At 41.2% G+C, this 26,785-nt stretch overlaps 1 protein-coding gene and 1 pseudogene across 1 annotated transcript in view; one reads left to right on the top strand and one right to left on the bottom strand.

Annotated features, from left to right (window-relative positions):
• Positions 1 to 1,616: 1,616 nt before the first annotated feature.
• ASB7 (ankyrin repeat and SOCS box containing 7) overlaps positions 1,617 to 26,785 on the bottom strand; it is a 51,338-nt gene continuing 26,169 nt past the window's right edge. Inside the window, exons 5-6 of the mRNA XM_003940540.4 lie at positions 24,440 to 25,045; positions 1,617 to 6,392 (exon numbers count right to left, since the gene is read on the bottom strand). Of these exons, the coding sequence (XP_003940589.1) occupies positions 6,253 to 6,392; positions 24,440 to 25,045 (746 nt within the window). The 3' untranslated portion in view covers positions 1,617 to 6,252. The remainder of the gene's footprint in view (positions 6,393 to 24,439; positions 25,046 to 26,785) is intronic.
• On the top strand, positions 8,561 to 9,352 carry LOC104653304 (ribosome biogenesis protein WDR12 pseudogene; annotated as a pseudogene).

The raw sequence follows: 26,785 nt of genomic DNA, 5'->3' as shown, positions 1-26,785 counted from the left end.
CTCCGGGAGCTCAGGGAGGGAGAATTCGGACTCATAGTTTGTGGCAGCCAAAATGCAGTGGTCTCACCTGAAGGTCTTAGTGCCCACAGGAGACCAGTAGCTAGTTCCACTGCCAGGTGACGCTGACGGCAGGGAAGCTGAAGGGAGGCGGAGGGAAGAAGACGAGCAAAAGGCAATACTGGCAGGAATTAGGAGGGCCATACGTACCTGAGACAAAGCTATGAATGACCTGGCCTTCATTTCCTTGGAGTCTTGACGGAATGAAGTTAACAGGCTAGGGACCAAATGCCACATGCTTCACTAAAGCCCTAGAAAATGAATTCTTTTGGCAAATACGGTCTGAGGGTCAGGCCGATAAGACCCAGTGTCTGTCTTCAAGGAACTCTCTGCCCAGTGAACTCATAGCAAATGACTGCTTAAGCGCACCAGTGGTAAGGCAGGAAGAAATGCAGTTTGTTCTCTGGTACCACCCAAGATGAAAGATGGCTGTAGCCAACTCATTAGGCATTCTTCCAAAACGATAAGCTACATTTCTACCCAGAGGAAGGTAAGGCAGAGGAAATAAGCCATTTGGGCACTCTGAAGTAGCACACTAAAACAACCTGAGTCTACACCTTGTACTCAGGCTTGTATTTCACTAAAGGGTTAAGTGACCAGAATTAAGAGAGGGAAAATCTAGAAACTCTCTAGAGAAATCTAAAATGGTCATGTACAGTAAGTCCCTGCCCCACAAGTGTTCTTTTTTCTGGTAAAGAAAAAGAAAACTAAGAAGTGACCTGACCTAAAACTAGCAGAGGAAGAAAAGCAACATTATCTCAAATTTGAGCAGCAAGAAAAACATGACTCCATTTGCCAGATAAAATAGGAAATCTCTGCAGCTGGAGTCCTGTGTCAGTCACAAAGGGTCAGTCTACTCATCACATAAGCAAATTTCTCAAACTAAACTGAATGCCATTGTCCAAATTCAGCCATCTCTGTTCTGATTCGTTAACTACGATTTCACAGAAAAGTGAATCACTTCATTACTTCTTAATGTAACGTAACATTCCACTTTTAATTTAAAACAATGCTTTAATAAAAAGGAAACAAAGGTTCCAAGTAAGATTTTCAAGATACTGGAGTCAAGATTTAAAATACATTTATAGGCCGGGCATGGTGGCTCATGCCTGTAATCCCAACACTTTGGGAGGCCAAGGCAGGTGGATTACTTGAGGTCAGGAGTTCGAGACCATCCTGGCCAACATGGCAAAATGCCATCTCTACTAAAAACACAAAAACTAGCTGGGCATCGTGGTGCATGCCAATAATCTCAGGTACTTGGGAGGCTGAAGCAAGACAATCAGGGGAGGTGAAGGTTGCAGTGAGCCGAGATTGTGCCACTGCACTCCAGCCTGTGCAACAGAGCGAGACTCTGTCTCAAAAATAAAATTATAACTACAAGTGATGACTTTTTAAAAGGTCACATCTGCGAAAGAAGAGAAACACTGTGCTTGAATGTTATCCTTTACTTCCAATGGTTTACAGGTCAGCATGAATCAACCCCTTGCCTTGCAGATGCACAACTGAAAGGCAGCATGAGGTGCTCTAGGCACAGTGGAATGAAGGAGACTTGAAGATCACATCTAAACATTTAATGTAAGACATTCGCTCAGGACAGTGAGGGATCAAGCACTGGGCAACAGGGCCAGTTCAGGGTTTTATTCCCACACCCGTGATCTTTTACAACCATACACAAATCACCTCAGTCTTTTCAAACGTGATTCAGAAGGTTAACTGTCACTCAGGAATCATGGAGTTCTTCTGGAAGATAAGGAAATATCCATCAAATGTGCCATGGTCTTCTGGAAATATATTTGCCAGGGGCATACGAGAGAAGTCATGAGGTCCAGGAGGCCATATGCTAGCTGATCATTTGTGTTATTTAACAGGTAATAACAAAGTAACTGAAGATAAAGAAAAATTATCTTTGTATCTTAGTATCTTTGTATCTTGAGTTCTAACATCAGAACTTCGTAAAACTTCACTCTTACTCCTTCAGTTAAGCACATATAGTTACATTAAGTTACATAAATAGAAGCAGAGGATACAAATCCATCTTCCTTCATCTTCAGTATCCAAATACAGGAGATGTGGAACTGTGTGTTTTTTGTTTGTTTGTTTTTTAATCAACTAGATAATGTTTTATCAATAGCTGTAAACCATTTTTGGAAACTGTCTTTCGGCTGAGAAAACAATACACTACTTATATCATATTGGAAAAGGAATGATCTCAAGGTTTCCAAGCAACACAGCTATTTTTCAAAGCTGAACTCCCCTGCTGATCATTAGAAATGGTTTCAAATGTCCTATTCTTGGCCTTCATTCGTGCCAAACCCTGGACAAGACTGCAACAAGACTGTAATTCCAAAACATCCCATTTCTGCGTGGGGTGCTAAGCAGTCCCTCCTCCCTCTCTCTCAGCACACCATCATTCATATTCGCTTCAGGTCTCTCCTGAATCAAGCTGTGCTTATGTTTTACAGAGGAAATGTGAAATCAAAGTTGTTTTGCTTCATCTCCTGCAGGGTAGCTCCCTCAGATTCATTGCTTTGACTGCATACTGTCCTACGTTTAGAAACGTAGGTCCAAATCCTGTCCTCGGTCAAGGTGTGGCATGCATGAGGCGGGTGGTGATTATGGCCCAAGAAGGCCCAGTGCTGGGTCAATACACTCAACACTGTGAACATCTTTTGTTGGTTGGTATTTGCAGAATGCATTAAAAAAAACTAAAGGAGGGTAAGAACTGGCTTATCCGGTGACAACGTACAGTGGTATTGTTTTCACATCATCGTATTCTTAAACAATTCCCAGCGATCTAAAATGCTGATGAAGGAAGGATCGATTTTTATTTATTTTCACCAAATAGCTGGACATATTAAAAAGTTAAGGTAGACTGTTAATAAAGCACAACTCCAACATGTTTTAAATCAGATTTGATTTTTTTTTTAATTCAAATTGACCCAAAGCAAAACTTACATTAAAAAGGAAGAACAAAATACATTATGATATAACACACTAGGAGTTACATGAAAGCTAAATTTGTGGGCAAATGGCCTTATCCCAATCACATTCTGGGCTAATGAGCACTTCTGCAGGAATCAGAATCTCGATTTCGTACGGTCCACTCTGGTAATTAAACTACACATTCTTGTCTTGTAGGGTGTGCATCTGACAAATCATGCTAAACTCCCTCATGCTCCAGATGTGTGCTCCTGCTACTGCCAGGACACTGAATTCTCTAGTGGAAATGCTGTTCCAAGCATGACTGATAATGAATTAAAAAACGAAACAGTCAAGTCCTCCAAACTAACAGGCATGGATTACTGTGTAGTAAATAGTTTAGAAATACGGGAATTAAATAATCTAAAAAGCACTCTTACTCTGCTGTACATTTATAAACACAAATATTTACAAAAAAAAAAAAAAAGAAAGAAACACAAAACCTTGTTTTTGAAAGATGAGGTTTGCAGTTCATTAATGATCATAATCTTTTATGAGCTGGTTTCTTTGGTGTACTTGCCAAATATATTTTTATAAAGGTTTAGTAATAGGCTTAAATAATACATTTCAAAGGAAACATAAAAGAATCAGTGACATATTTGAAAATACTCTGAACATCTTCTGTTCTGTTTCTGGAAAAAACAACCTGTTGATTTTTCTGAAAATACCTGTTCTCTCTATTCATTATGTGATCACAGAATGCTTCTCTGTCAACCCAATTCAAATGCAGACCTGCAGGTTTCACCACTGTAATTCACCAGCAACCAACTTGGAGACATTTTAATTATTGTGAAATGTGGTATGTGATTGGGATTTTATTAACAACAAAAATAAAACATTCTTTTTAAGCTTTCAGATAAATCAAACCTCAAACAATAAATAATGGAATTATACACTTCTTCATTAAACAGAAATTTCAGACTTCCAGGAAGAGCTCTCATAATTGTTTTTCTGTAGTCACAGCAGCAATACAGAACAAAGAATTTACCTTAATCTGATCTTTTTACTTGGAATTCCCTGACTCAAACTCAGTGGCTTAGTTTGGAAACCTTTGAATGGCTGGGGAGAGAAAATCGTTTTAAACTAAGTGAATAAATTAACACACACACACATCTGGGGAAATAAGCCGTGTGCAAGTGTAACGTTAACATCACTGACCAGCGTGCAGAAACTCCAGACACCCTCCTGATTCCTCATCTGCCTGGGCCTGGGGCTTCCGGGAGAAGTAACACTCAATTCATTTCTGGCCACACCATGTCCCTAAAACTGCTGGTGTGTCTCAGCCCTGACCTGGGTATTGGTGGAAAGAACAAGAATACAGCTCAGCAGTTGTCTTCACAAGGGATTCTCTCCGGAAATAACTTGTTGGAGACATTTTTATGGGGAAAAGGACAGACTACCCGTTCCTATCCATCAGGTTCCAGCTAGTTTGGGGATGGTTATAAAACTGGCCACACTCAGACTGGCTGCCTGTTAAAGGGACTATGCCAAAGAGTCTATGGGCCACACCAGCAATCTCCCAAACACTCCTTTTTTCTGAAGCTGCCCGTCTTCAGAAACTTGGGCAATGCCTGGGCACAAACAGATCAGAATCTATGAAGCCACAGCTACTCTGCACCCAAGAGAACAAACCCCGTGCTTGAGAAAACAGCACATCCTGGCTCTGAAAAAGGTAAAGCCAGAGAAGACTCCTAATTCCACTTAGTTACATTTCTAGGTGAAATCATTTTACACTTTATGACTGAAATCCAGAAATTCAGATGAGAGAAGCCCTTCATCTTGTAAACTTCTGATAACAAATTTATTAACAGTGTTTAAGTATTTTTTCCCAAAGCACTAGGAACGACACTGGGACATGTTAAAAGGTTTTTCTGAAGCTATTAACACAAATCAAGCACAGAAAATGTTTCGGAGGGCATCCTCTGAGATGCCTAATGCCTCTGGAACCTTTTTCATTGTTACCTACACTTTATCCTACCTGTGCTTACACGGCACACATATGCCCAATCAACCCAGAAAATAATCATCCTGAAGAGCCTCACTGTATATAACCTTAAAACAGGAAATGTTGTAATTAGCATATATTAGAAATTAGCCAGACTTATATATGTGTATCCCTTAAAGATTTTACCCTTAAAAAGTTTTGTTTTGTTTTGTTTTTTTAAACTGGGAAGAAAAGAAACACCATGAAGCCACCTCAAATTATTTAACCATTAAAGCCAAATGATTTAACAATTTTTAGGGAACACTCTACCACCAGAGTACAAAATTTTCTGCATAAAGTGAAGTAAAAGGCATAGCTTAAAATGGAAATTGCTACTGACATCCTATGGTTCTGCAATGAAAATTAAAGTGGCGGCTCCTGTTCTCACGGGCACGTCAAAGCTGGCTGTGAAATGATGACCAGCAAGTGAAATAATGGATAAAATACACCAGAAAGAGTATTGCACTGCAGGCACAGTTTTAAAAACAGAATACACTGGCTTCGTAAAGTTATTTTCTTTCCTGTTAATTTTTTTTAAAAGCACAACTCTAGAGATAGAAATCAAGATACAATGTCTCAGGGTAGTGTACTACAGTTGTTAAAAAATAATAAATTAAAAACAAGAGCACACCAGAAGAAAAGCAGAGATTCTAGACTTATGTCATCCGAAAGCTACATTAATTAGGAAAAAGAACAGTTTGAAACGGCCAATTTGTACTCATTAAAAATGAATGAGGTGACAGCGTTATTTTAAACATTTCTTAGGGCATCTTCCAGAAGAACCCAGGGCCCCCCTGGTCAAACTGTGCCTCCAAACGTTAGCAGGTGCTCTGCTGGGTTAGAATACCATGCTTACCAAGGAAACCAGAAATTTGGAAAGGGTACCTTCTCCACTCCAAACCTGCTTGTGTCATTCAAGAAAAAAACAAGAGCAAAAAAAAACCAACCATTTTTCTAAATGCAGTATTGTATACAAAGCTTGGACCTCTTAAACTTGGACCAAGAAACCAAATTAAGACCTTCAAGCATGTGGCGTGTGTTTTCATATATATAAAAAAGTCCCTCCCTTACAATGAAAACCAACCAAACAAACAGAAAACCCAAAAGTGTATACCTGCTTTCTGATTTCACAGCAAATCAGAAATTGCATAGGATATACTGTGTGCAAGGCCAAAAGCCTTTTAAGTATCTGGAATATAACTCCTAATCTTGCTCACAGTTCTGACATATCAGATATCATCGAATTTGTGTTTTAAGTAGTCTTTCATGACCTTGGCAATTGGTAGTTCATCAAGTAGCTTTAGGTTTTGAAGGCCTATACATTGTCGAATTTTAATTCGGCACAGGTCCTGCAAGTTTCTGGGCTGTCCTAAAAAGACAGAAAAAAGAAAATGTTACAAAAGCCACAAAGTACTACATTTAAGACACTTTTGCAAAGAACTATGCATTTCACTGGGAGTTCTCTCTATGGACTTTACATGGAAAGGACCAGAAAGATATCAACTCAAAGTGTCTTAGGACCTTCATGCGATGCCTCATTTGATCCTTTTCATAACCCTGGGATGGCAGATATTTTTCCTCCATTTTACAAATAAGAATACTGAGTATCAGGTTTAAACACATTGCTGATATCAGACAACCAAGTAAGGCTTCAGACAGACTAAAAACAGTTCTGATTCTAAGCCTCATATCCTTTCCATTACAAGTCAGGAAAATTCTGGTTCTCATCCTGATTAGGTTTCTCTTACGCTGGGTGAGCAGCTGTGAGCCAATCATCTCTCTGATCAGAGCCTTGGCTTCTCCATCTGAAAAGTGTGGGGACTGAGTGAGATGTCCCTTATTGTCAGCCTCCCCTGCGTCTCTGGGTCTAAGAAGATGGAGCCCTGATGCCCACCACAGTCTCTGCAGAGCTTTCCAAACAAGCTTTCCAAATCCGCCACCTGTTCTCCGTGACTCTGAACGTAGCAGAACCTCGGTTGTAAGGCTGATGGTTGAGAAATGCAACAAGAAGTGGGGGTGTTGAAAACGTACCTCAAGGTGTTCTGACTACATCACTTCACGCTTCCACACCCTCACACTTGCCAATAAAAACCCCTGTTCTATCTCAACTCAAAAGAAAAATCATAAAATCCAATTCCTTTCCCTTTGGAGTATTTTGTTTTACAAAAACAATACAGATGGCTCCAAGAACAACCAAGAATTCTTCAACTGTGTTTCAGTCGTGTTTGGAGTCACGGAAGTTCTGCTTTCATATTAAACATGATAATAAAGCTGATCTATATTGAATGCTTACTCTGCACCACGTATTGTTAGAAGCTCATGACATGTTAACTCCTTTCATCCTTTTATGAGGGAAGTACTTTGATCATCATGCCGTTTTATAGCGTCTCAGAGAGATTAAGTAACACGCTTAAAGTCAAGCTGAATGCCACATTTCAGTCATTCTCAAACTTTTTGGTTTCAAAACCCCTTTACGCTTTAAAAAATTATTGTAACCCCCTCCCCCCAAAAAACGTTTTATGTGGACTATCTCTATAGATAAATGCCATATTATGAGTTAAAACAAATTTTAGAAATACTTTTAAATTCATTTAAAAATAATGAACCCATTACACGTTAACACATCACTACGAAAAATAACTGTGTTTTCCAAAACCAAAAACAATTTAACAAGAAGAATGCCATTCTTTCACATTTTTGCATAGCCTTTTAATGTCTAGCTTAATAGATGATAACTGAATTTTCATGTATGCTTCTGAATTCAATCTGCTGAGATAAATCACATCAACCACATCACCTAGTCTCTGGAAAACACTGATACTCATTGAGAAAAGGAATGAGAAGAAAGGCAAATCATGTCTCAGTCTTATTATGAAAATCGGGAGGAGACCCAAGGAGAGAAAGCAGAGTCCAGGATTAGACTGCAGCTTCTCACATCTGCACAGTCTAATTTTGAGCTCTCTTCATAGTCCTAAGAGACGGCGGCTTCGGTTCTCAGCCTACTAACCCATACGTTTCTGTGGGCAAGTCTCGTGTGCGCTCCCTGCTGTGGCTCAGCTCCAAACACGCTTCTACACTGACAACCAGCAATAGGTGTCGGTGTGCTCCCTTCTCAATCCCTGCTGTCTCTGAAAGCGCTGACCTTATTAACATCATCAATAAATTACTAAAGGATAAAAATGGGTTCCACAAATACATGGAGTTTGATTTTCTTATTCAAGTCAGTTTCCGTGAATGCCCTTTGTCAAACACTTGGAACTGGAGAACATCTCGTCAGAAGAAGTTATGGAAATAGAACACATGGAGAAGTAGACAGTACCCCAGCCAGAGCAATGTGTCCACGATGACAGGATCAGTCCAGTTTAAGGGGCAGAGGTATGGATCTTGACTGGTTCTCATGATAAAAGGCTTCTCAGATCTGGTCCTTGGAAGGAAAGGACTTTCTTAGCCAATTGTGGGACATATATATGGATGTTGTAAAAGATGGGGCCTGGGTGAAAAAAAGACAATTTGTCTTGCTTATTACTGAGTGCCTCTATGGATCAGACTATTCTCTTACGGGAGTGGAATGCCAAAAGAAACAAAGTGAAATCCCTACACTGTTGCACAGGTCATGCTGCAAGTGTCTATTCTACCACTGTTGATAGCTCAGGAACTGAATTTTGCATCGGCTCCTGGGATAAGATACTGAGGATCTGATCTACAGTCGCTACAGGAGAAGATGAAATGGAGGAATCCACAAATTGACTAAGAAAGTCCTTGTTGGGACTAACAAGGACTCCCATACTGACCCTCTCTGGCAACAAGGAAGCAACGTCCTCAGTTCTGTGGTCAGATGCTAAGGAAATCTGCAGTGCATCTTGGGACCATACAATTGGTGTGTGGGATGTTGTGTCTGGCAATTTTAAGTCAACTTTACAGGAAATAAAGTGTTCAATTCTATTTTCTATTCTCCACTTTGCATATGTTTAGCATCTGGAAGCACAGATAGGCATATCAGACTGTGGGATCCCCAAACTAGAGATGGTTCTTTGGTTTTGCTGTCCCTAACCTCACCTACTGGATGGGAGACAACATTAATATGGTCTCCTACCCATGAACAGCAACTGGTTTCAGGATCCTTACATAAATAACACTGTCAAGCTGTGGGATACAAGAAGTTGTAAGGCTCTTCTCTATGATCTGGCTGCTCATGAAGACAAAGTTCTGAGAGGATACTAGACAGACACAGGGCTCCTTCCGAGTGGAGGAGCAGACAAGAAACTGTATTCCTACAGGTATTCACCTACCATTTCCCACGCAGGGGCACAAAAACGAATGAGAATTTGATTATAGAGATTCTTTCTATAAATGAAATGGGTAGAGAATCATGAAATTACATTGATGCAGATGGAGAAAACAGTCTTTTAAAGTTTATATCAAGTGTTCACCCTTCATAACAGTTAACATAGCACTATCTTTTCTTATTTTGTATTTAAAATAAAAAGTTTGTGTTTATAAAATATAAACTGTGGCTTGCATTCTCTATTAAAAAAAATAATCATTTTGACCTCATGGATGCCCTAAAAGAACCTTTTGGGGACCCCAGGGCCTGCTAGACCACACTTGGAAAACTAGTCTTATACTTTATCCCTTATATCCATTGTATTTGTTCACAGCGATCACCGTTATTCAGAATTAAGTACTTCATGAATGAGAAAGGCTGACTTAAACCTCTGCTAAGGCTTGTATGAGTATATGCTTTTTGAGAGTTTACTAAATGAACAACAACAGAAGTGACTGCTTTCTTGGAAATGTCAATGAACTAGGCACATGTGCATCCACAGATGTCTGTGCATGGATCCACACAGGGATGTGACACACACTCACGTTGTCTCTTGGCAAGATTATGTCTCCTCCACCTTTCAGATCTCTGCCAAAATAGCACTTCATCAGAGGAGACTATGTCAGGATTCACCATCAGATACTCCCAGAGTTCCTTTCCTTTATAACATTTCATAAGGTTGTGGGTTCACATTTATTTGGTTATTACGTGTTAATTAATGGCCACTTTCCTCACTATATGGCATGTTCCACAAGGGGAGGACTGTATCTGGCTCCATTTGCCAATGTAAACCTAACAGCTGACACAGTACTCAGTGACTATTAGTTGAATGGATGCTTAATATGCATTAAATGCTTCAAGTATAAATCAGCGAATGCACCGTGAAACACACCCATGTCAATGGCAAATCATTTCCAAGCCTGTTTTGATTTTTCAACACTATTCATGGGCTACTTTAGGAAAATAATAAATTATCATTGTCATTTTTGATCTACAAATGCAAATGGAATATGAATTAGATGTGAATCTTCTTTCTTTAAAGAATCTGATTTTCCTATTAGACGATGGGTTCTTAAGTATAAATTTTTTAAAAAATTATTTATTTTTTGCAACACAATCTTACTCTATCGCCCAGGCTGGAGTGTAATGGTGTAATCTCAGCTCACTGCAACCTCCATCTCCCAAGTTCGAGCTACTCTTGTGCCTCAGCCTTCCGGGTAACCGGGATTACAGGAGTGTGCCACCACACCCAGCTAAGTTTTGTATTTTTAGTAGAGATGGAGTGTCACCATGTCGGCCAGGCTAGTCTTGAACTTCTGGCTTCAAGTGATCCAGTTGCCTCAGCCTTTCAAAGTGTTGGGTTTAGAGGCATGAGCCACTGTGCCCAGCCCTTTCTGGCTATAATATTAATAAAAAGAATCACCACAACATATTCAGGCAAAAAATGGACGAGGAAAAAGTTGACATATGTATGTATACATGCATACACTTAAATGAAAACCTGTCATCCAGAAAAGTGGTAAAAACTAAATTACTAGAATTTGCTTAGCTAAATAAGGATTCGAGACAAAAGGTGATGGAATGGGAGATCTTCTGACATGGATTTGTTTCATGGCAGACTGTTCTCTCCAAAGACGACCATGTTACCTCCTACCTCTCATGCCTTTCCACAATGAGACTGGACACTCCTGTCATTAAGAGATGAGGTCTCTGTTACCTCTCCTTGAAACTGGGTGGGCTTGAGATAATGGTGACACTGTTGTTATGCAACTTCCAAGGCTAAGTCATAAAAGGTGATGCAGCTTTTGCCAGACTCTTGGGACATTTATTATTGCAACACAGCCACCATGCCACGAAGCAGCCCTAGCAGCCTATACAAGGGAACTGAGGTCACTGACTGACAATCCTGGCTGAGCTCCCAGCCAACCACCAGCATCAACTCGCCAGCACCAACTCACCAGCCACCTGAGCCAGCCTTTTCTTTTTCAGACAAAGTCTCACTCCGTCACCCAGGCTGGAGTGCAGTGGCACAATCTTGGCTCACTGCAACCTCCACCTCCAGGGTTCCAGCAATTCTCCTGCTTCAGCCTCCCGAGCAGCTGAGACTACAGACATGTGCCACCACACGGCTAAGTTTTGTAGTTTTAGTAGGGATGCGGTTTCAGTGGTCTCATACTCCTGACCTCAGGTGAACTGCCTGCCTCAGCCTCCCAAGGTGCTGGGATTACAGACGTGAGCCACTGCTCCCGGCCACAAGAGTGAGCCATTGTCAAAGCAGAGAGGGCCCAGTCGAATTGCTCTGGAAAACAACGTGTGGGGCGGGGAAGAAAAACAAATGATTCTTGTTGTTTTAAGCCACTGTATTCTACGGCATTAGATAACCAAGTGAGACCCTTCGACCTGAAAGCGAGGCTTTGCCCGTGGCACCAGGCAGTGGGAGGGCTTTGAGGTGACTGTTAGAAGAGAGCCGTAAGACCTTGAAGAAGCCTGTTGGTTGAGGGTGTAAAAAAAATTTTTTTTTGAATGTGATTAGAAGCTGGAAGAAGGGAAAGCCTTGTGTGTAATAGTGCAAAGTCTGGCAACACTGTCACTGTGGTAATGTGGAAAATAGGAAAGGACCGAATGACCTACTTAAGAAGATTCCCGAGGCAGAACACTGGAAGTACCACTGGCTTTTCCTCATTATCTATGATAAAATGCAAGAGGGCAAAAATGAGCCAGCAACTTTAACTCAAGGGAAGCATCGACAGAAACGCTAACATCTTCACAAGTTACTAGCTCTATGCCAGCCTTTCCCAGGGAAAAATGCGCATTCTTAGGCCTAAATATGTTGAAACGCTCTCTTCCATTTGCTACTAATTTTTCCTTCTCCTTAAAACGTGTGTTGTTGGGAGAATCTGATCTTTTAAAAGTTTCTTGGGCACGTGTAACTCCTGTCTGCAGAACGTCCTTTAACGTCAGAGGCGTATCACAGCGGTTAAAACCATCAACTCTGGAGCCAGGCTGCCTGGGTTTGGCTCGTGGCCCCACCATCACTTGAAATCTGTGTGATCTTGGGCAATTTTCCGGCCTGTTTTCTCCTAAACGAACCCTCACCTCAAAGGCTTTACAAGCATAAAAACAATGAGTTTTGGTAAAGTGCTTACGACAGTGCCAAGCACACAGTGAGCACCAGGTAAGTACGTTTTTAAATACTGGTAAAGATGTTTGCTTCTAGTTACTAAAAAGGCAGAGTGCCCCTCTTTGGAAGCTGGAGTTTCCATCTTCCTGCTGTCACGACAGTAAGAAAAGTAGGTGACAGTTTACCAGTAAAGGAGCAACTGGAAACCCATTAGTGGGAAACAGTCCTGGGCAAATTCATAGAAATCATATTCTGGAAATCCCTGCCTGACGTGAATCAGGCAGCGACCTGAGGACCTCTACCTGTGTAAAAAGATGTGCAGAGATGAAGTGAGGAATATCATTACACTGTTTCTCCATGAGTGTACAGGTATGAACTCATCTTGCCAGGTACCAGCATTGCTGAGTGAAAAGTGGGCTAAATTTCAGGAGTAATAAGGACTGCTTATTAATAAATAGTAAATACCGTCATTTCTTAGACTAAGGAGCTATTTTTTTCAGAAATGGCATTTTAGGAATAGAAGACTATAACCGGAAAAGAAATATTTTTTTGTCAACACATCACTTAGAAGTATTCACTGAGCATCTATTAATGTAATCAACAAGGCACTATCCCAGAGATTAAAAGGCCAAGGGAAGGGAAGGGCAGTGACAGAGGAAGAGAAGGCGGAGAAAGAGAACAAAGAGAATAAAAGCAGAAAAATCAACATAAATGTGCACAGCATTTACTAGGATATTAGAAAATTAATTCCTCCCCTGTTAAAAAACAACTTCCCTGTCCATGGGATCATAACAGGGGAAAGCTGGAGGACATGTCACAAAAGACCATAATTTAAAGAATTACAAAACCTTTATGGGATGCAGAAAAAATGAGCAGGTATTCATACTAATGAACTACAATGGAATTACATAATAGTTCAAAGAGTTATTAGTCTTTTCATTTTATAAAGAAGCCCATCATTAGTAGTAATTGGGCTAGTATAAAATAGGAAATCAGCTTTTGAAGGGCCTGGTCTAGTATAAATTACAAAACCAGGGCCAGCGGCATAATTTAGATAATTAAATATCCTAAAGCACCTCCCTTTGACATCCCCATTACCGTTTTTATGATAGGATAAATTTATTTACTTGTTTAAAAATATGTGGATTCATAAAGGTAGAGAAGAAAAACATTTTTAAATACCCAAAGTGAACAAAATGAAGGCAAAACAAAGTTCCGAAGTGGCTCTTTGGGGTGGACAGGGGTACAAGCTGGAGGAAGAGGGCAGGCGTAAAGGAATAAATGAAAGCTCAGCATCCTCAGGACTGCTCTGCACACCCGGCCCTCCAGCCCCTCTCCATCTTAGGTCCACGTCTGGGATGGTCACCCAATTCCTCTTTGTTTTATTTCAGCTTCCCATTTTAAAATCCTCCCATAGGCCGGGCGTCGCAGCACTTTGAGAGGCCAAGGCAGGCAGATCCCTTGAGGTCAGGAGTTTGAGACCAACCTGGCAAAACCTTCTCTCTACTAAAAATACAAAAATTAGCTGGGTGTGGTGGCACATGCCTGTGGTCCCGACTACTAAGGAGGCTGAGGCAGGAGAATTGCATGGGCCTTGTAGGCAGAGGTTGCAGTGAGCTGAGATCATACCATTGCACTCCAGCCTGGTTGAAAAGCAAGACTCTGTCTCAAAAAAAAAAAAAAACAAAAAAACCAAAAAAAACCAACCTATCATAAACACATTTTATTACTTTGCTCTTGTCTCTGAATTCCCTTCACAGGGACTTACTATGAAACGTGCTAAACAAATCTAACTTTATAGGACAAAGGCAGTTTCAAGCTCCCCTTGAAATAACTATAATATTCTCTTAGATAGAATCCCAATGGATACAATACTAGCCTTATGATATTTATTTACTGATTGCTTTTTTCCATAGGTAAGTGGGCTCTGAACTATATTTTCTATTTGTACTAAGTCAAATGACAAGAAATCTCTAGATGCCTATATTAAAAACATAAAGTAATACAAGTACTATAAAGGGCAGGATATTTTCCCTATCAAAGAACTTTAAAATGTGGTGCAATTTGACTAAAAACTGTGTACTATTTATTTCTAAAAGTGATTCTTAATAACTGGGACTGAAAAACCTAGTTAAGACTACAATATAATTATAAATCAATAATCAAAAATACCCCTGGTTAAAATGTATTACAAAAATTATTTCTCCAGAGTTGTACTATACAACACTATTTTAGATAAACCACCCTACAAAAATATCGAAGTAGCATTCAAAAGGAACACAGTATGGGAGGGCACTTGTCTTAGGGGCATTTTGTGTGATCGGCTGCTCACTTACTTACTGCTGTATTGTGCTTAACCTGAGAAAGCCCAAGCCTAAATTTTACTTTCTTAAAACTGAAAAAAGAGGGGTCATGATTTTTATTACTCCTTAAGTTATTTTAAAGTTTAAAATAATGTTTTTAAAGTTTTTCTTCTACAGCTAGCACATAGTACTTGACTACTGCTGAAATTTAAACAAAAATATTTCAGGTTACTGAAATATTTATAAAATAGTATTTTCAGATATCTGTGATGAATGTTCCAGAAAGCAACTAGTTTAAGTACCTCACAGACTGTCTTCTGCAAAACCATTTATGCAACTAAATTCCCATCTACGTGATCTTTTTCTTTTAGAAATACAAGCCAGTTAATTTCTTAAAATGTACAAATTAAAATACAGCCCAGCCCTCGCTGTTACACACCATCAAAGCATACTGACGGTTGCTTCTAGTCTTTCAACAGTGTCTACTACAAACAGATCACTGCCTCAGCTCAGCCTCCTATGGACAGTACATACCAACTACTGTATTCTGACTTAAGGGTCACCCAGACCAGAGCCTGCCACAGGAATAAAAGATATTCTGTTCTCACTCATGAAGTGGGAGTTGAAAAGTGAGAACGCATGGACACAGGGAGGAGAACTTCATAGACTGGGGCCTGTCGGAGGGCGGTGGGGAGGGCACGGGGAGGGACAGCACTGGGATAATACCTAATGCATGTGGGGCTTAAAGCCTAGATCACGGGTTGATGGGTGCAGCAAACCACCATGGCATATGTATACCCATGTAGCAAACCTGCATGTTGTACACATGTATCCCAGAACTTAAAATTTAAAAAAAGATGCTCTGTAAAAGCTGTGAAAGTAAGTTGTTCACACTAGTAAAAAAATAAGTGCTTTATTTATTCAAGAGCTTTCTGGCCCCTTTGATATGTTACTGTGCACAGTAAATCTCTCAAACCTGGACCTAGGATCAAAGGTACTAGACTTCCAAATGGATCTGAATCTTGAATCCATTTGAATCCACAATATCTGGTAGAACCAATATTTTTCTTTTTCTTTAAGACTGGTCAAGTGTAGTATTGAGAAGGAAGGAAAGAGCAGAATGAGAAATCTGATCCGTAACCGACTATGAACACTACCTCTGGACCAGCCAGCCAGTTTTAGAAACAAACTTCAGGATCTCTGCAGAGCCTACACGGTAAATATGCTAGTATAAGGCAAACAGTAATGAAATATCGCTCGTACTATCCACAGATTTTAACTTTAAACAGAAATACATTAGAGATTCATCAAATTCTGAAACAGTAGGCTAACAGGACACCCCTAAATATCTGATTTTACGGAATGTATGTCACTAAGTCTCAGCTTTCTAGTTTTAGGGCCTCCTTGCACTTTTAAAATTGGGAAGCTCAAATAATTTTTATGTCAGTTATATTTATCTATATTTGCCATGTTAAAATTGAGAATTTAAAAAAATATCCAATTCACTTAAAAATAAGAAAAACGCACCATCAATTGAAAGAAATTTTTAAGTAAAAAAAAAGAGCTGCTTTTCAAAACAAAAAGGATTTTTGTGCGAACAGCACTTCTTAGAGTTTTCTGCAAATCTCTTTTAACTTCTGGCTTCACAGAAGACAGCTGGAGTGAGAGACCTGCTTCTGCATTTCATCTGTTGCACATGCAGTCTTGACTGGAGCATCTGAAGAAAATCCAGCCTCACTCAGATACCCAGTTGCAAAGGAAGGAATTTTTAAATAGCTTTTTTTCTGGTAACTGTGGATCTTCTCGGATACTCCATCAAAACTAGACAAGGGGGAGTTTCTTAATGGTTAGTTACAATATGAAATCTGGAACCAAGCTAATGAGCTTTTATACTCTGCTATGTTAAAATCCATTGGTTTGCCTTGTACTTGGAATGGATCTTTTATCCATGTGTGATTTTTGTCACATTATGCATTAGTCATTTGGAAAACAAGGTTCATTGGGTTATGTGGATCTTCCAAATGATGACCTGTTCCATTATATGAGATCAAAAAAACATCACTTTTGTTAATATCTTCACGGACTGAAGAAGCCTCTAGACACTGGGAATCTCACAGCAGCAAATGTTAAGTTTGCTAAAATCCTCATCTGCAAAGCTCAAATTTTATGACCGACTGTAAGTCCTATCAGTTGTTTTCCTTAAAGTGACAAGTGAATTTTATTCATTTTTCAAGAAAATGTCTGCCAAATACCCAAGACTAAATGGCTATGGTTTATCTGTTAGTCACTCTTTCAAGTAAAAATGGTGTTCCATGAAAAAGCTGCCGATTCAGCTCAAACAAACTGAAGTTGCTTTTCTTCAGTTCAACCATTGCACTTCTGTATGCAGTAAGAATACTTTCCATTTCCGTGCCACAGAAAATTTAAAAACTATTGCAGGGATGCGATTTAATAAAAGTTAATTTTACTGCTTCATCAAAGCCATTCTTAAGTGGATCTGGAATGTTTTTTCCTGAGAGCGTCCGGCGGTGAACAGTGACCAGTACCGGCTGGGGCCATGTTGTTGGTTGATGCTAACATGCCAACAGTTTCATCTACCACTGCTGTACACCATCAACAAAGATGTCACAGTGAAAAAGGCAAATCACAAACCTTAGTATTGTTAGGAAATGAGTTTTGACCTCATAGGCACCTAAAACAATCTTGAGGAGCCCTGGTTAAAGTCCATACTGAAAAACATCATTCTAACATAAATAAAAATAAAAACAATTTTTGTTTTGTTTTAAATCACAAGCAGAAGAAAATCATAGCCTTTACAAGCGGTTAGTGGCAAGAATTTTTAAAAGGGAAGGACCTGGGGACTGTGTTCCAATTTCCCTACTTTTCAGAGAAGCAAACTGATCCCAGCGGGGTGGGGGATGGTTAAGTATCTTGTCCAAGTTTACAAGGCAAGTCAGTTGCTAGGTCAGAAGCCCCCATTAGCTGCTCTAGCATCCCATTCTACTGATTCAACAGTGTCTCTGACACAGGCACAGTGGAGAGACCTTTGGGATGATGTACAGGAGACATCTAATCCCAGTGGGCAAAACATTCATCAGCTCAAAGAATAGCGGGTAGAATGTGCTTTTCCTATTTTAAGTACAAATGATAAAACTAGACTTCTAATTTCACCATGTAAATAGCTTGGAAATCATCACTCCCAACCTTACAAGACAAAAAACCTGAACAAACTCAAAGTCAATGATGTTTTCATGGATCCATCAGTAGACTGAAGTTGTGGGGCAAACCTCCACCACAAAATCTGGAGAGAGAAATACATTCAGAGCCGCGGGCTGGGATCTGGGCACTGGAGCCGAAGTCATTGAAGCCACAAACTGGTGGGAACACTGCCATCGTAATTCTGACGAATGGCCAGCCTGTGAATTGATTGGTCTGAGAGCGGCAGCCAGTCTTAGGAAGCCTCCTACTCAGTTGTGAGTTTCACTCCCAGGAACCCCACTGGGTAAAGAGCCAGTAAAGATCCTCTCAAGGCTCCAGCATGGGGAGGTGAGAGTAACCTTTGTGAAATGCACCCAGAACCTTCTCCATGACAAAGGCCTGCGCTCCAAGGGGAAAGACTTTCCCAGAGCCTTGTCTCAGAGCCACGGAGAAAAGGGCATTCCTCAGTCCAGGCCCCTCTGGCCTCCTGTCTTGCGTAGGGGGTTGAAAAGCTCCATGAGAAGAAACACCTGTGAAGACGCAGCCTAGGCACACAGGCCCACTGAAAGACCGAGAGTTAATTAGAAGACTGCAGACCACTGGCCCTCTCCACACCCTACAACTGCACCAACGGGGCTCCCCCGTGTAACAGATAATGAAAGCGGAGAGCGGCAAGATGCACCCTCTCTCCATCGAGGGTGCTCAAGGAAGCCCAAAGCCAAGACAAGAACAAGAGCACTGCAGGGACTGGAACCCTCTGGCACCCACAGCAGCAATAAACATGACACACAGCCCAAATCACAGCCAGATTAATAGAAAACCTCACGTTAAAGACCTGTTTACCTCAGTTTGTTACCCGCCATGTCTAGCTTCAGTTAAAAAAACAAATCACAAAACGTGCTAAGAGCACAGAAAAAAGCACAGTCTGCAAAGACAAAATACACATCAGAACCAGACTTACTATGGCACAGGTGTTGGAATTATCAGCCAGGGAATTGAAAATAACCATGATTATTAATTTAAGACTAATGAAATGATTAGATGGTAACTGTAAAATCTTGACTGTCTAATGCCTAAGCAGCAGCTCTGCAGAGGTGAACTTCTCAACACAGTACAGATGTGGATGTCCCCCACAAAGGGAAAAAGGAGTGACAAGCTGACCCCTCCAACAGCCCTGTACCTTGTCTGCTGAGGCAAACAAACCTTTGACTGCACTTTGCCTTTTGGACATTTCCCTCTTACGTAAAGGGTAAAAAGCCTCACACTGAAAGGAATTCCTAGGTAGGAAGCACAGTATGGCAACTTTCCTGCAAATAATCTAGCCAATCGGACACCACCTCTTTTCCAGTGGTATTCTCCAGGGGGGGACCCATCCTATTTACTGCTACCTCACCTCTCACTGGACTGTATTACTGAAAAGTTTCCTCCAATTTCCATACCATTTGTACCAGGGACTGCAGCTACCATTTTTTTCTTTTTCTTTTCCTTTTTTTTTTTTTTTTTTTTTGAGACGGAGTCTCTGTCACCGAGGCTGGAGTGCAGTGGTGTGACCTCAGCTCACTGCAACTGCAGCCTTCCAAGTTCAAGAGATTCTCCTGCCTCAACCTCACAAGTAGCTGGGACAATAGGCGTGTGCCACCACGCCTGGCTAATTTTTGTATTTTTAGTAGAGACGGAGTTTCACCATGTTGGCCTGGCTGGTCTCTAACTCCTGACCTCAAGTGATCTGTCTGCTTCGGCCTCCCAAAGTGCTGGGATTACAGGTGTGGGCCACTTTGCAGGCCCTATCTCCTTTCTTTTCAATCCTTTCCTTTCACCTGCAGAAGTGACTCGGTGAGAACAGTACTTACCTTGGCAGGTCTATAATTTGTGCTTAAGCATTCTAAGGTGGGGTTTTCCCCAAAAATATACGTTCTCTTACTTCTCTTTGAACAAAATTCCAGTTGCAGATCATTAAAGCCTCATTTTTCTATGTGCGTGTATATATGCATATGTGTATCATTAAACGTTCTTGCGAGTCACTGCCCGAGGTTCAGCTTTCTCAGGAAATCTTTCTAAAAGAGTTCATATTCTGAATAACTCCTTGGTCCATACATTGACTACAAGAGTTTACACTATGAACAAGAATATAAGAAAAAAAAAAATCACTAAATCACTCTCTGATTCTTCATTGTGGGTGTTGTTATTTACTCCTCAAGCTTCACTGAGAAACAATCTTTTTCCAAGTTACAGTACTGGACCTCATTTTCTCGTGCCAACCTTTTCTTGTGCATAAACGTTGTTTCTCTTTTGAACTGGGCAGACATTCCCACAACCTTCTGCTCTTCACGTGCCCAAGCCTCCGGGATCCTCTTAGTTCTGGAGTGGTGTGTGTGTAATCACTATGTACACATCATTCCACTTCGTGTGCACGAGCCTGAGAATGATGGCCTCCCAAGTTTTGTGCCCCAGCCACCTCACTTGCTTCACCCTAGTCCTAGACCAGGCACAAAGGGCTGTTTACCTCCAGAATGTCCGCTGCTGTCTGTCCTCACTACCATTTCCTTTTTTTTGTGTGTGAGATGGCGTTTTGCTCTTGTTACCCAGGATGGAGTGCAGTAGCACGATCTCAGCTCATTGCAACCTTTGCCTCCTGGGTTCAAGCGATTCTCCTGCCTCAGCCTCCCAAGTAGCTGGACTTACAGGCGCCTGCCACCACCCCCCCTCCTCCAGCTAATTTTTTTTTTTTTTTTTTTTTTTTTTTGAGATGGAGTCTCACTCTATTGCCCAGGCTGGAGTGCAAGTGGCACAATCTTGGCTCACTGCAACCTCCGCCTCCTAGGTTAAAGCGATCTCCTGCCTCAGCATCCCAAGTAGCTGGGACTGCAGGCGCGTGCCACCACAACGCCCAGCTAATTTTTTTTATATTTTTAGTAGAGATAGGGTTTTCACTGTGTTACCCAGGATGGTCTCGAACTTCAAACCTCAGGTGATCTGCCCACCTTGGCCTCCCAAAGTGCTAGGATTACAGGCGTGAGCCACCGCACCCGGCTGACACTATCATTTCTACTTGACATCAGTCACACCTTCATTGTGACTTCATTGTTATCTCTTTATTCATTTTTTTTTTCTTTTTTGGCTACAAGTAAAAAAACAAAAACTGGCTTCTAAATAGGACACAGTTTCCTTCCACAGGTGATGCTCGTCATTCAGGCAGATGCTCTGGCTCCTCTTAGCTGTGTTCATCTTTCTTGGGCACAGAGAAGTGGCTCCTCCATGGATGGGCCCTGCTGTGCTCCCGCCTTCCTGGAAGGTGGATATTCTGAGGTCTGAATGCTAGACAGTGGGATGGCTGCAGGGAAAAGCAACAGCAGCTCTTCATGGCCTCTCCTCCTACTCAGCGCCAACAAGGCACCAGCAGAGGCTACTTTATTAGCAGGCCATGCGTGCGCTCTGTTTCTCTGCACTATATATCAGTTTTTATGGTAATTTTCCCAAAAGGCCAGAGTAGTTTTTAAATTCCAGAATTACATTTTTTTTTTTGGTTGCTTCCAATTTACATAATCTGCTTCTAGTCAAAACAGTGCAATGAACACTGAAACGGCCCTGAATAAAGATCACCGTGTGGCCCCTCTGCTGTCCTTATACCTCGGCAGTCTGAGGTCTCAGATCATAAGCCAACAGCATGATGCCTGGGGCTGTGGTGCTCAGAGCACAGAGACTAGAGGGAACTCTCAGGTTTGATTTGGTGCTCCCTGAACTAACCAACCTTCTTTCAAGCTGCTTCTCCTGAGAAAGCTCAGTCGAGAGCATCAGCTACAGTTGCTCCTTCTAGCCCGTACTGTTTACCAAGAAAACCTATTTGGAACCAAAGAACACACAGGTGAATCAGAAACACCAAATTTGCTTTTCGCAGGTAACACCACTGGAGAGCCAAAAAAGAATAAATTATGTTGAGACACCTGAAGATAACTGCAGCCTTAAAAGACAGTAGGGCTGGGCACAGTGGCTCACACCTGTAATCCCAGCAGTTTGGGAGGCCCAGGCTGGTAGATCACGAGGTCAGAAGATTGAGACCAGCCTGGCTAACACCGTGAAACCCCGTCTGTACTAAAAATGCAAAAATCAGCTGGGCGTGGTGGCATGCACCTGTAATCCCAGCTACTCAGGAGGCTGAGGCAGCAGAATCACTTGAACCAGGGAGGCGGCGGTTGCAGTGAGCTGAGATCAAACCACTGCACTCCAGCCTGAGCAACAGAGTGAGACTCTGTCTCCAAAAAAAAAAAAAAAAAGGGCAGAGGGCCCTGCACTCAGGAATGCAGTCCGTATGTCTCATCAGTCCCCACCCCTGGTTGTGCGCAGTCAGCCAACCCGCCAGGGCTTACTGAGGACCTCCGAAGTGCTCAGTGCTGCTCCATGTGCAGTGGAGAACTGAAGCACAGACAGAGGCAGTCCCCTTTGATGCTTCTATCTGCTCAAATTTTAAAGCGCATATGAGCCTTGAACTCAACATTCCTGCTGCCCAACAGCACTGCTGGGGGCAGCTCTGAGGGCTTGGGGACACAGGGCGCTGCCCATGTGCTACCCAGTGGCTCTTCTCAGCCACCCGGCTACATGTCTCCACGTACCGACTCTAAACAGTTGTATACAGGGTTGAAAACGGGAGGCTTGAGTTGAATATGACTCTGAAGATTTGCTGTGAGTAGCAAGCCAGTCCTTGCTGTTAATCCACCCTTACTTTATTAGTTACATACTTTATCTTGAAAAACACAAAGAACAGTGTCTGGTATATTTTAAGTGCTAAGTGCATTATAAATATGAACTCATTTAAGCCTCATAACAAGCCTGTATTACCTGAATTTGAAGGTGAGAACACTAAGGCACAGAGAGATCAGGTGACCTGCCCAAGGTCACAGCTAACACGTGGCAGAATGAGAGCCAAAGCTCTTGCAGTCTAGCTCTGGTCTACGCCATTAACCACTGACCAAACTATTTAACAAAAGAGGCTGAGGCATTTATGTGAGTATATAACATGCCTTCCTAAGGACAGCCACACTCATTGTAACTGAGTCTCTAGCATAGAAGTTAAAAGAACAACAAAAACAAGGCAACCAGGAGCTGCAGCACTGCAGATATCACATCTCCCATCTTCGGCTCCTTCGTGCGTCTCAGAAGCTTTCTGCAGTGGAACACCCACCAGTCAGCCCCAGATACCTCTCCCAAGGCAGGCAGATCTGTGTGCACCAACAAAGGAGTCACCAGGCACTTGTCATTTAAACTTATGTCACAATGAAATCAAATTAAAATTTCAGTTCCTCAGTGGCATTGGTCACATAATAGGTGCTCAACAGCTACACGGGACCAGTGGCTACTACACTGGACAGCAAAGCGAGACCATTTCCCACATTACAGAGACTTGTACTGGCCAGCACTACGTAGACTAAGTAGTGTGATTTCTTCTCATGCTTTAGTCTGAATATATACATAATATTAATTTTATCCTTTCTTCCATTATGAAGATGCAAAATTCAAATTACATTTTGTTTCTTCATAAAGCAAATTTTTAGCCCAAAGTTCAGCTCCAAGGGATAGAGTGAGTTATTTACAAGTAGGTCAGGTAAAGCCCTTGTCCTCTAGTAGAATTTCAGCAGACAGCAAAATCAATTTTGTTTATAGATTTTAGCTTCATGTTGGACATTAAGCGTGAGACACACATTCAACTGGTCACATGGAAGCTTGACAAGAGAGGGTGGCTAAGTCCACACAAATGGATACCCCATCAGAGAAACAACTGAGACACGTGTTACTACACAAAATGGGTCTGACACTTTCAGGCTTTAAAAAAAAGCACCCACACACAAAATGTTCAAATCCAATGGAAGCCATGCGGTCCAGGGACAGTGGTGCCAAACTTCCCACTGTTAGCAAATACTTCCTTACAATAATTTGTAGCATCCTGAACTTCCGCTAGCAGTATACCTAAGTAAACAGTACCACTGCTGTTCATTCCATGTGGGTTCCCACGAAGCAGAAAAGCCCAAACTAAAACGTGAACAACTTAGCAATAAAGCACAAATTCTAGGATATTTTCACAGCGAAGGAATCTAAAATCCAAAATTCTCCCTCTAACTCCTCAACTTGAAGTCCACGGAAGCCAGTTAAGATTATCCTTATGACCAACAGGAATTGTCTTGCTCTAACACAGATCTTTGTTCATTTAAAAAATTCTCCTGTCTGCCCCCTCTCCATTTCTTCCCTTGCTCTTACTGTCTACCCCTATTACATTCAGAAACACAACTGAATTTTTATGAAATCTTGTGATACAGTAAAAGTTATTTTTTTTTTTATTTCAGAAGAATGAGGCATTGCTTACCAAGCAGGGCTTATAGGAATGATTAATACCTAGTCATCTTACGTTGCAAAAACACATTAAGCTCTTCAGAAGATGCTGATTTTTTTAAATGCAATAAAGTAATAATTATATTACATACTTGTGACTTCTTGCAAGAAATCCAAACACGGTCGACTACTTCCAGAAATACTTATTGAAACAGCCAACGGGGTCTGTCCTTCATAGTTCCTTGTGTTCGTGTCTGCTCCATAATTATATAACATCCGTGCACACAGCACATCATCCCTAAGGGCAGATAAGTGTAAAGGAGTCTGTCCATCTTCTAAGCGACCCAAGTTTGTGTCTGCCCCTCTCTGAAGGAACATTCGGCAGTAAGAGTGATTGCTTTTGATCACGGCGTATCGCAACAGGAAACCATTCTGAATGTCGATGTTGGCATTGTGGTCCAGGAGGATTTTCACACAGCTTGACCTCTCTCGGATAATGGCGAGCTGAAGCGGTGTGGTACCTTTATCACTGAGTGGGTCAACCTCAGCCTTGAACTCCAGGAGAAGCCGGACAAATGAGTCCCTGCCGTAGTGGGCAGCCACATGGAGGGGAGTCCAGCCATCATTGCTTTTTGCATTAATGATGTCACTCCTGTATTCAGATTCTAACATCAAGCGTGCGATGCGAGCCCGGCCATGCATGGCTGCATAATGAAGAGCCGTGAAGCCTCCGATTAAGTCTTTAACTGTGGGATCAGCTGGAGTTAAAACCAAAATGAAAGTATTAGCAGACTCTAAGACAAAACAACAAACACACCACGGCACAGTAAACTGAGGCCAATTCTCATATACAATGTGAAGCAGCCAAACACTGCAGTAAGCACCAAGTACATTTTCTCTCCGTTTAATTCAGGTCCAGTTTTCATGGAAAATAAATTTTGTAGAATGTTATCATGTCTGGGTTAATGAAAGGAGGAAGACAAAGTGTTTAAGAAGATATACACAAAAAAATATGGGGTTCAGATCACCACATCTCCTCTCTTGGCTATTGAACCGACTGCCTTTGGCTACTCAACTCCCTCATCTCTGCACTGTTTCAAGTTTCTCTTCTGTTTTGAACTTTTTGTTTTATTTTCTCTTGTGCCTCTTCTTGGTCTTAAAGAGAAGCATGTGTAGCAACATCTGCTGCTCTAAATTACGGACGTACTATGGTCTGGCACACTGTGTTGTTTTAGGGTAAATTAAGTAATAAGAAAAAAGATTTTCTGTGGTCTGTACAAATTCCAAAGCATCTCAGATACATGACAAGTAATCCTGGTAAATTGTTTTTTCATAAGATAGAAGTCTATTCTGAATTCTTAGTTTTACATGAACTTTGGAGTTTATAAGAATTAAGCAATGCATTATGTGAATAATTGGAAGAAATCTCAGCATTGTATAAATATTATTTTCTAAAACAGTTCCAAAAACCTCTCCTAATTGACTGATCTCTGGGGAAGGAAAAACAACTCTAACAGTTTATCTGTGCTGTGACTCAAGTCACAGACTTCTGTCACTGGCCTCAGATCTTTCATTAAAGCCAAAGGTTGGTTCCTGATAGCATTCACCCGCTGACATTCCTGGCTGGAGGCAGAAGAGGAACAAGAATGGGTAATGCAGGAAACCTCCTGAAAGCCAGCAATTCTGTATACAAGATAAACTGATCAGACCTAACTACCCAGGATTAAAACACTGTCTTCTTGTCAAAGTCACCCTTACTTTTTTGTTTGTCAATAAAAGGAAAAAATCATTAATGTTTCACACACACACACACACACACACACACACACCCTCCACAGGTGGGTAAAAACTCATGTATTGAATAGATGTTATTTAGGTATAGAACGTATTATGAGAGATGGTTCTCTTAGAAAAATCTATGAAGCAGAAAGCTATATGTAAAATAACAATGCTGTGGAGAGTGAGTATTTCCATGAAGGAGTTGCTAACAAAACCTATACAAAGTAAGATTTTTTTTAGGTAGGTCATGTCATGTAGATTTCTAAAAACATTTACTGTAAAGTGACAATACATGATGGTAGCATTAGTTTTATCTATTTAGGGGAAATAAGGGCATCATGTCTCCCTTGGTCTTAACTGAGAGAAAAACATACAGTACCTATTTATACTACATGACTTAAATAAGGAGGGAGAGAACATTTTAACAAAGCATTTTGCTGCCATCTACTGGCAAGGCATGAGCATGAGCTACTAATGTTTCCATTGGACAGATACTTGCTGAGCCCTCAAAGTCACTCAAACCTGTTTCAGATGCATCACTTACCAAAAGTTCCAAGTCAGGCATGAAACCTAAAAGATCCCCTCCCATTCAAATGAAACAAAAAAATCTTGCCAAAGATCACTTCTAATCTCTACCTGGCCAATCAACTGCTTGCAGACATTCCCTCTTAATCTGCAAGTGAAATGTAACAACACCTTCTTTTCACTTCTCCCTCATC

The sequence above is a fragment of the Saimiri boliviensis genome, chromosome 5 (genome assembly GCF_048565385.1).
Source record: "Saimiri boliviensis isolate mSaiBol1 chromosome 5, mSaiBol1.pri, whole genome shotgun sequence".
NCBI lineage: Eukaryota > Metazoa > Chordata > Mammalia > Primates > Cebidae > Saimiri > Saimiri boliviensis.
This window is presented reverse-complemented; position numbering and strand designations above follow the sequence as displayed.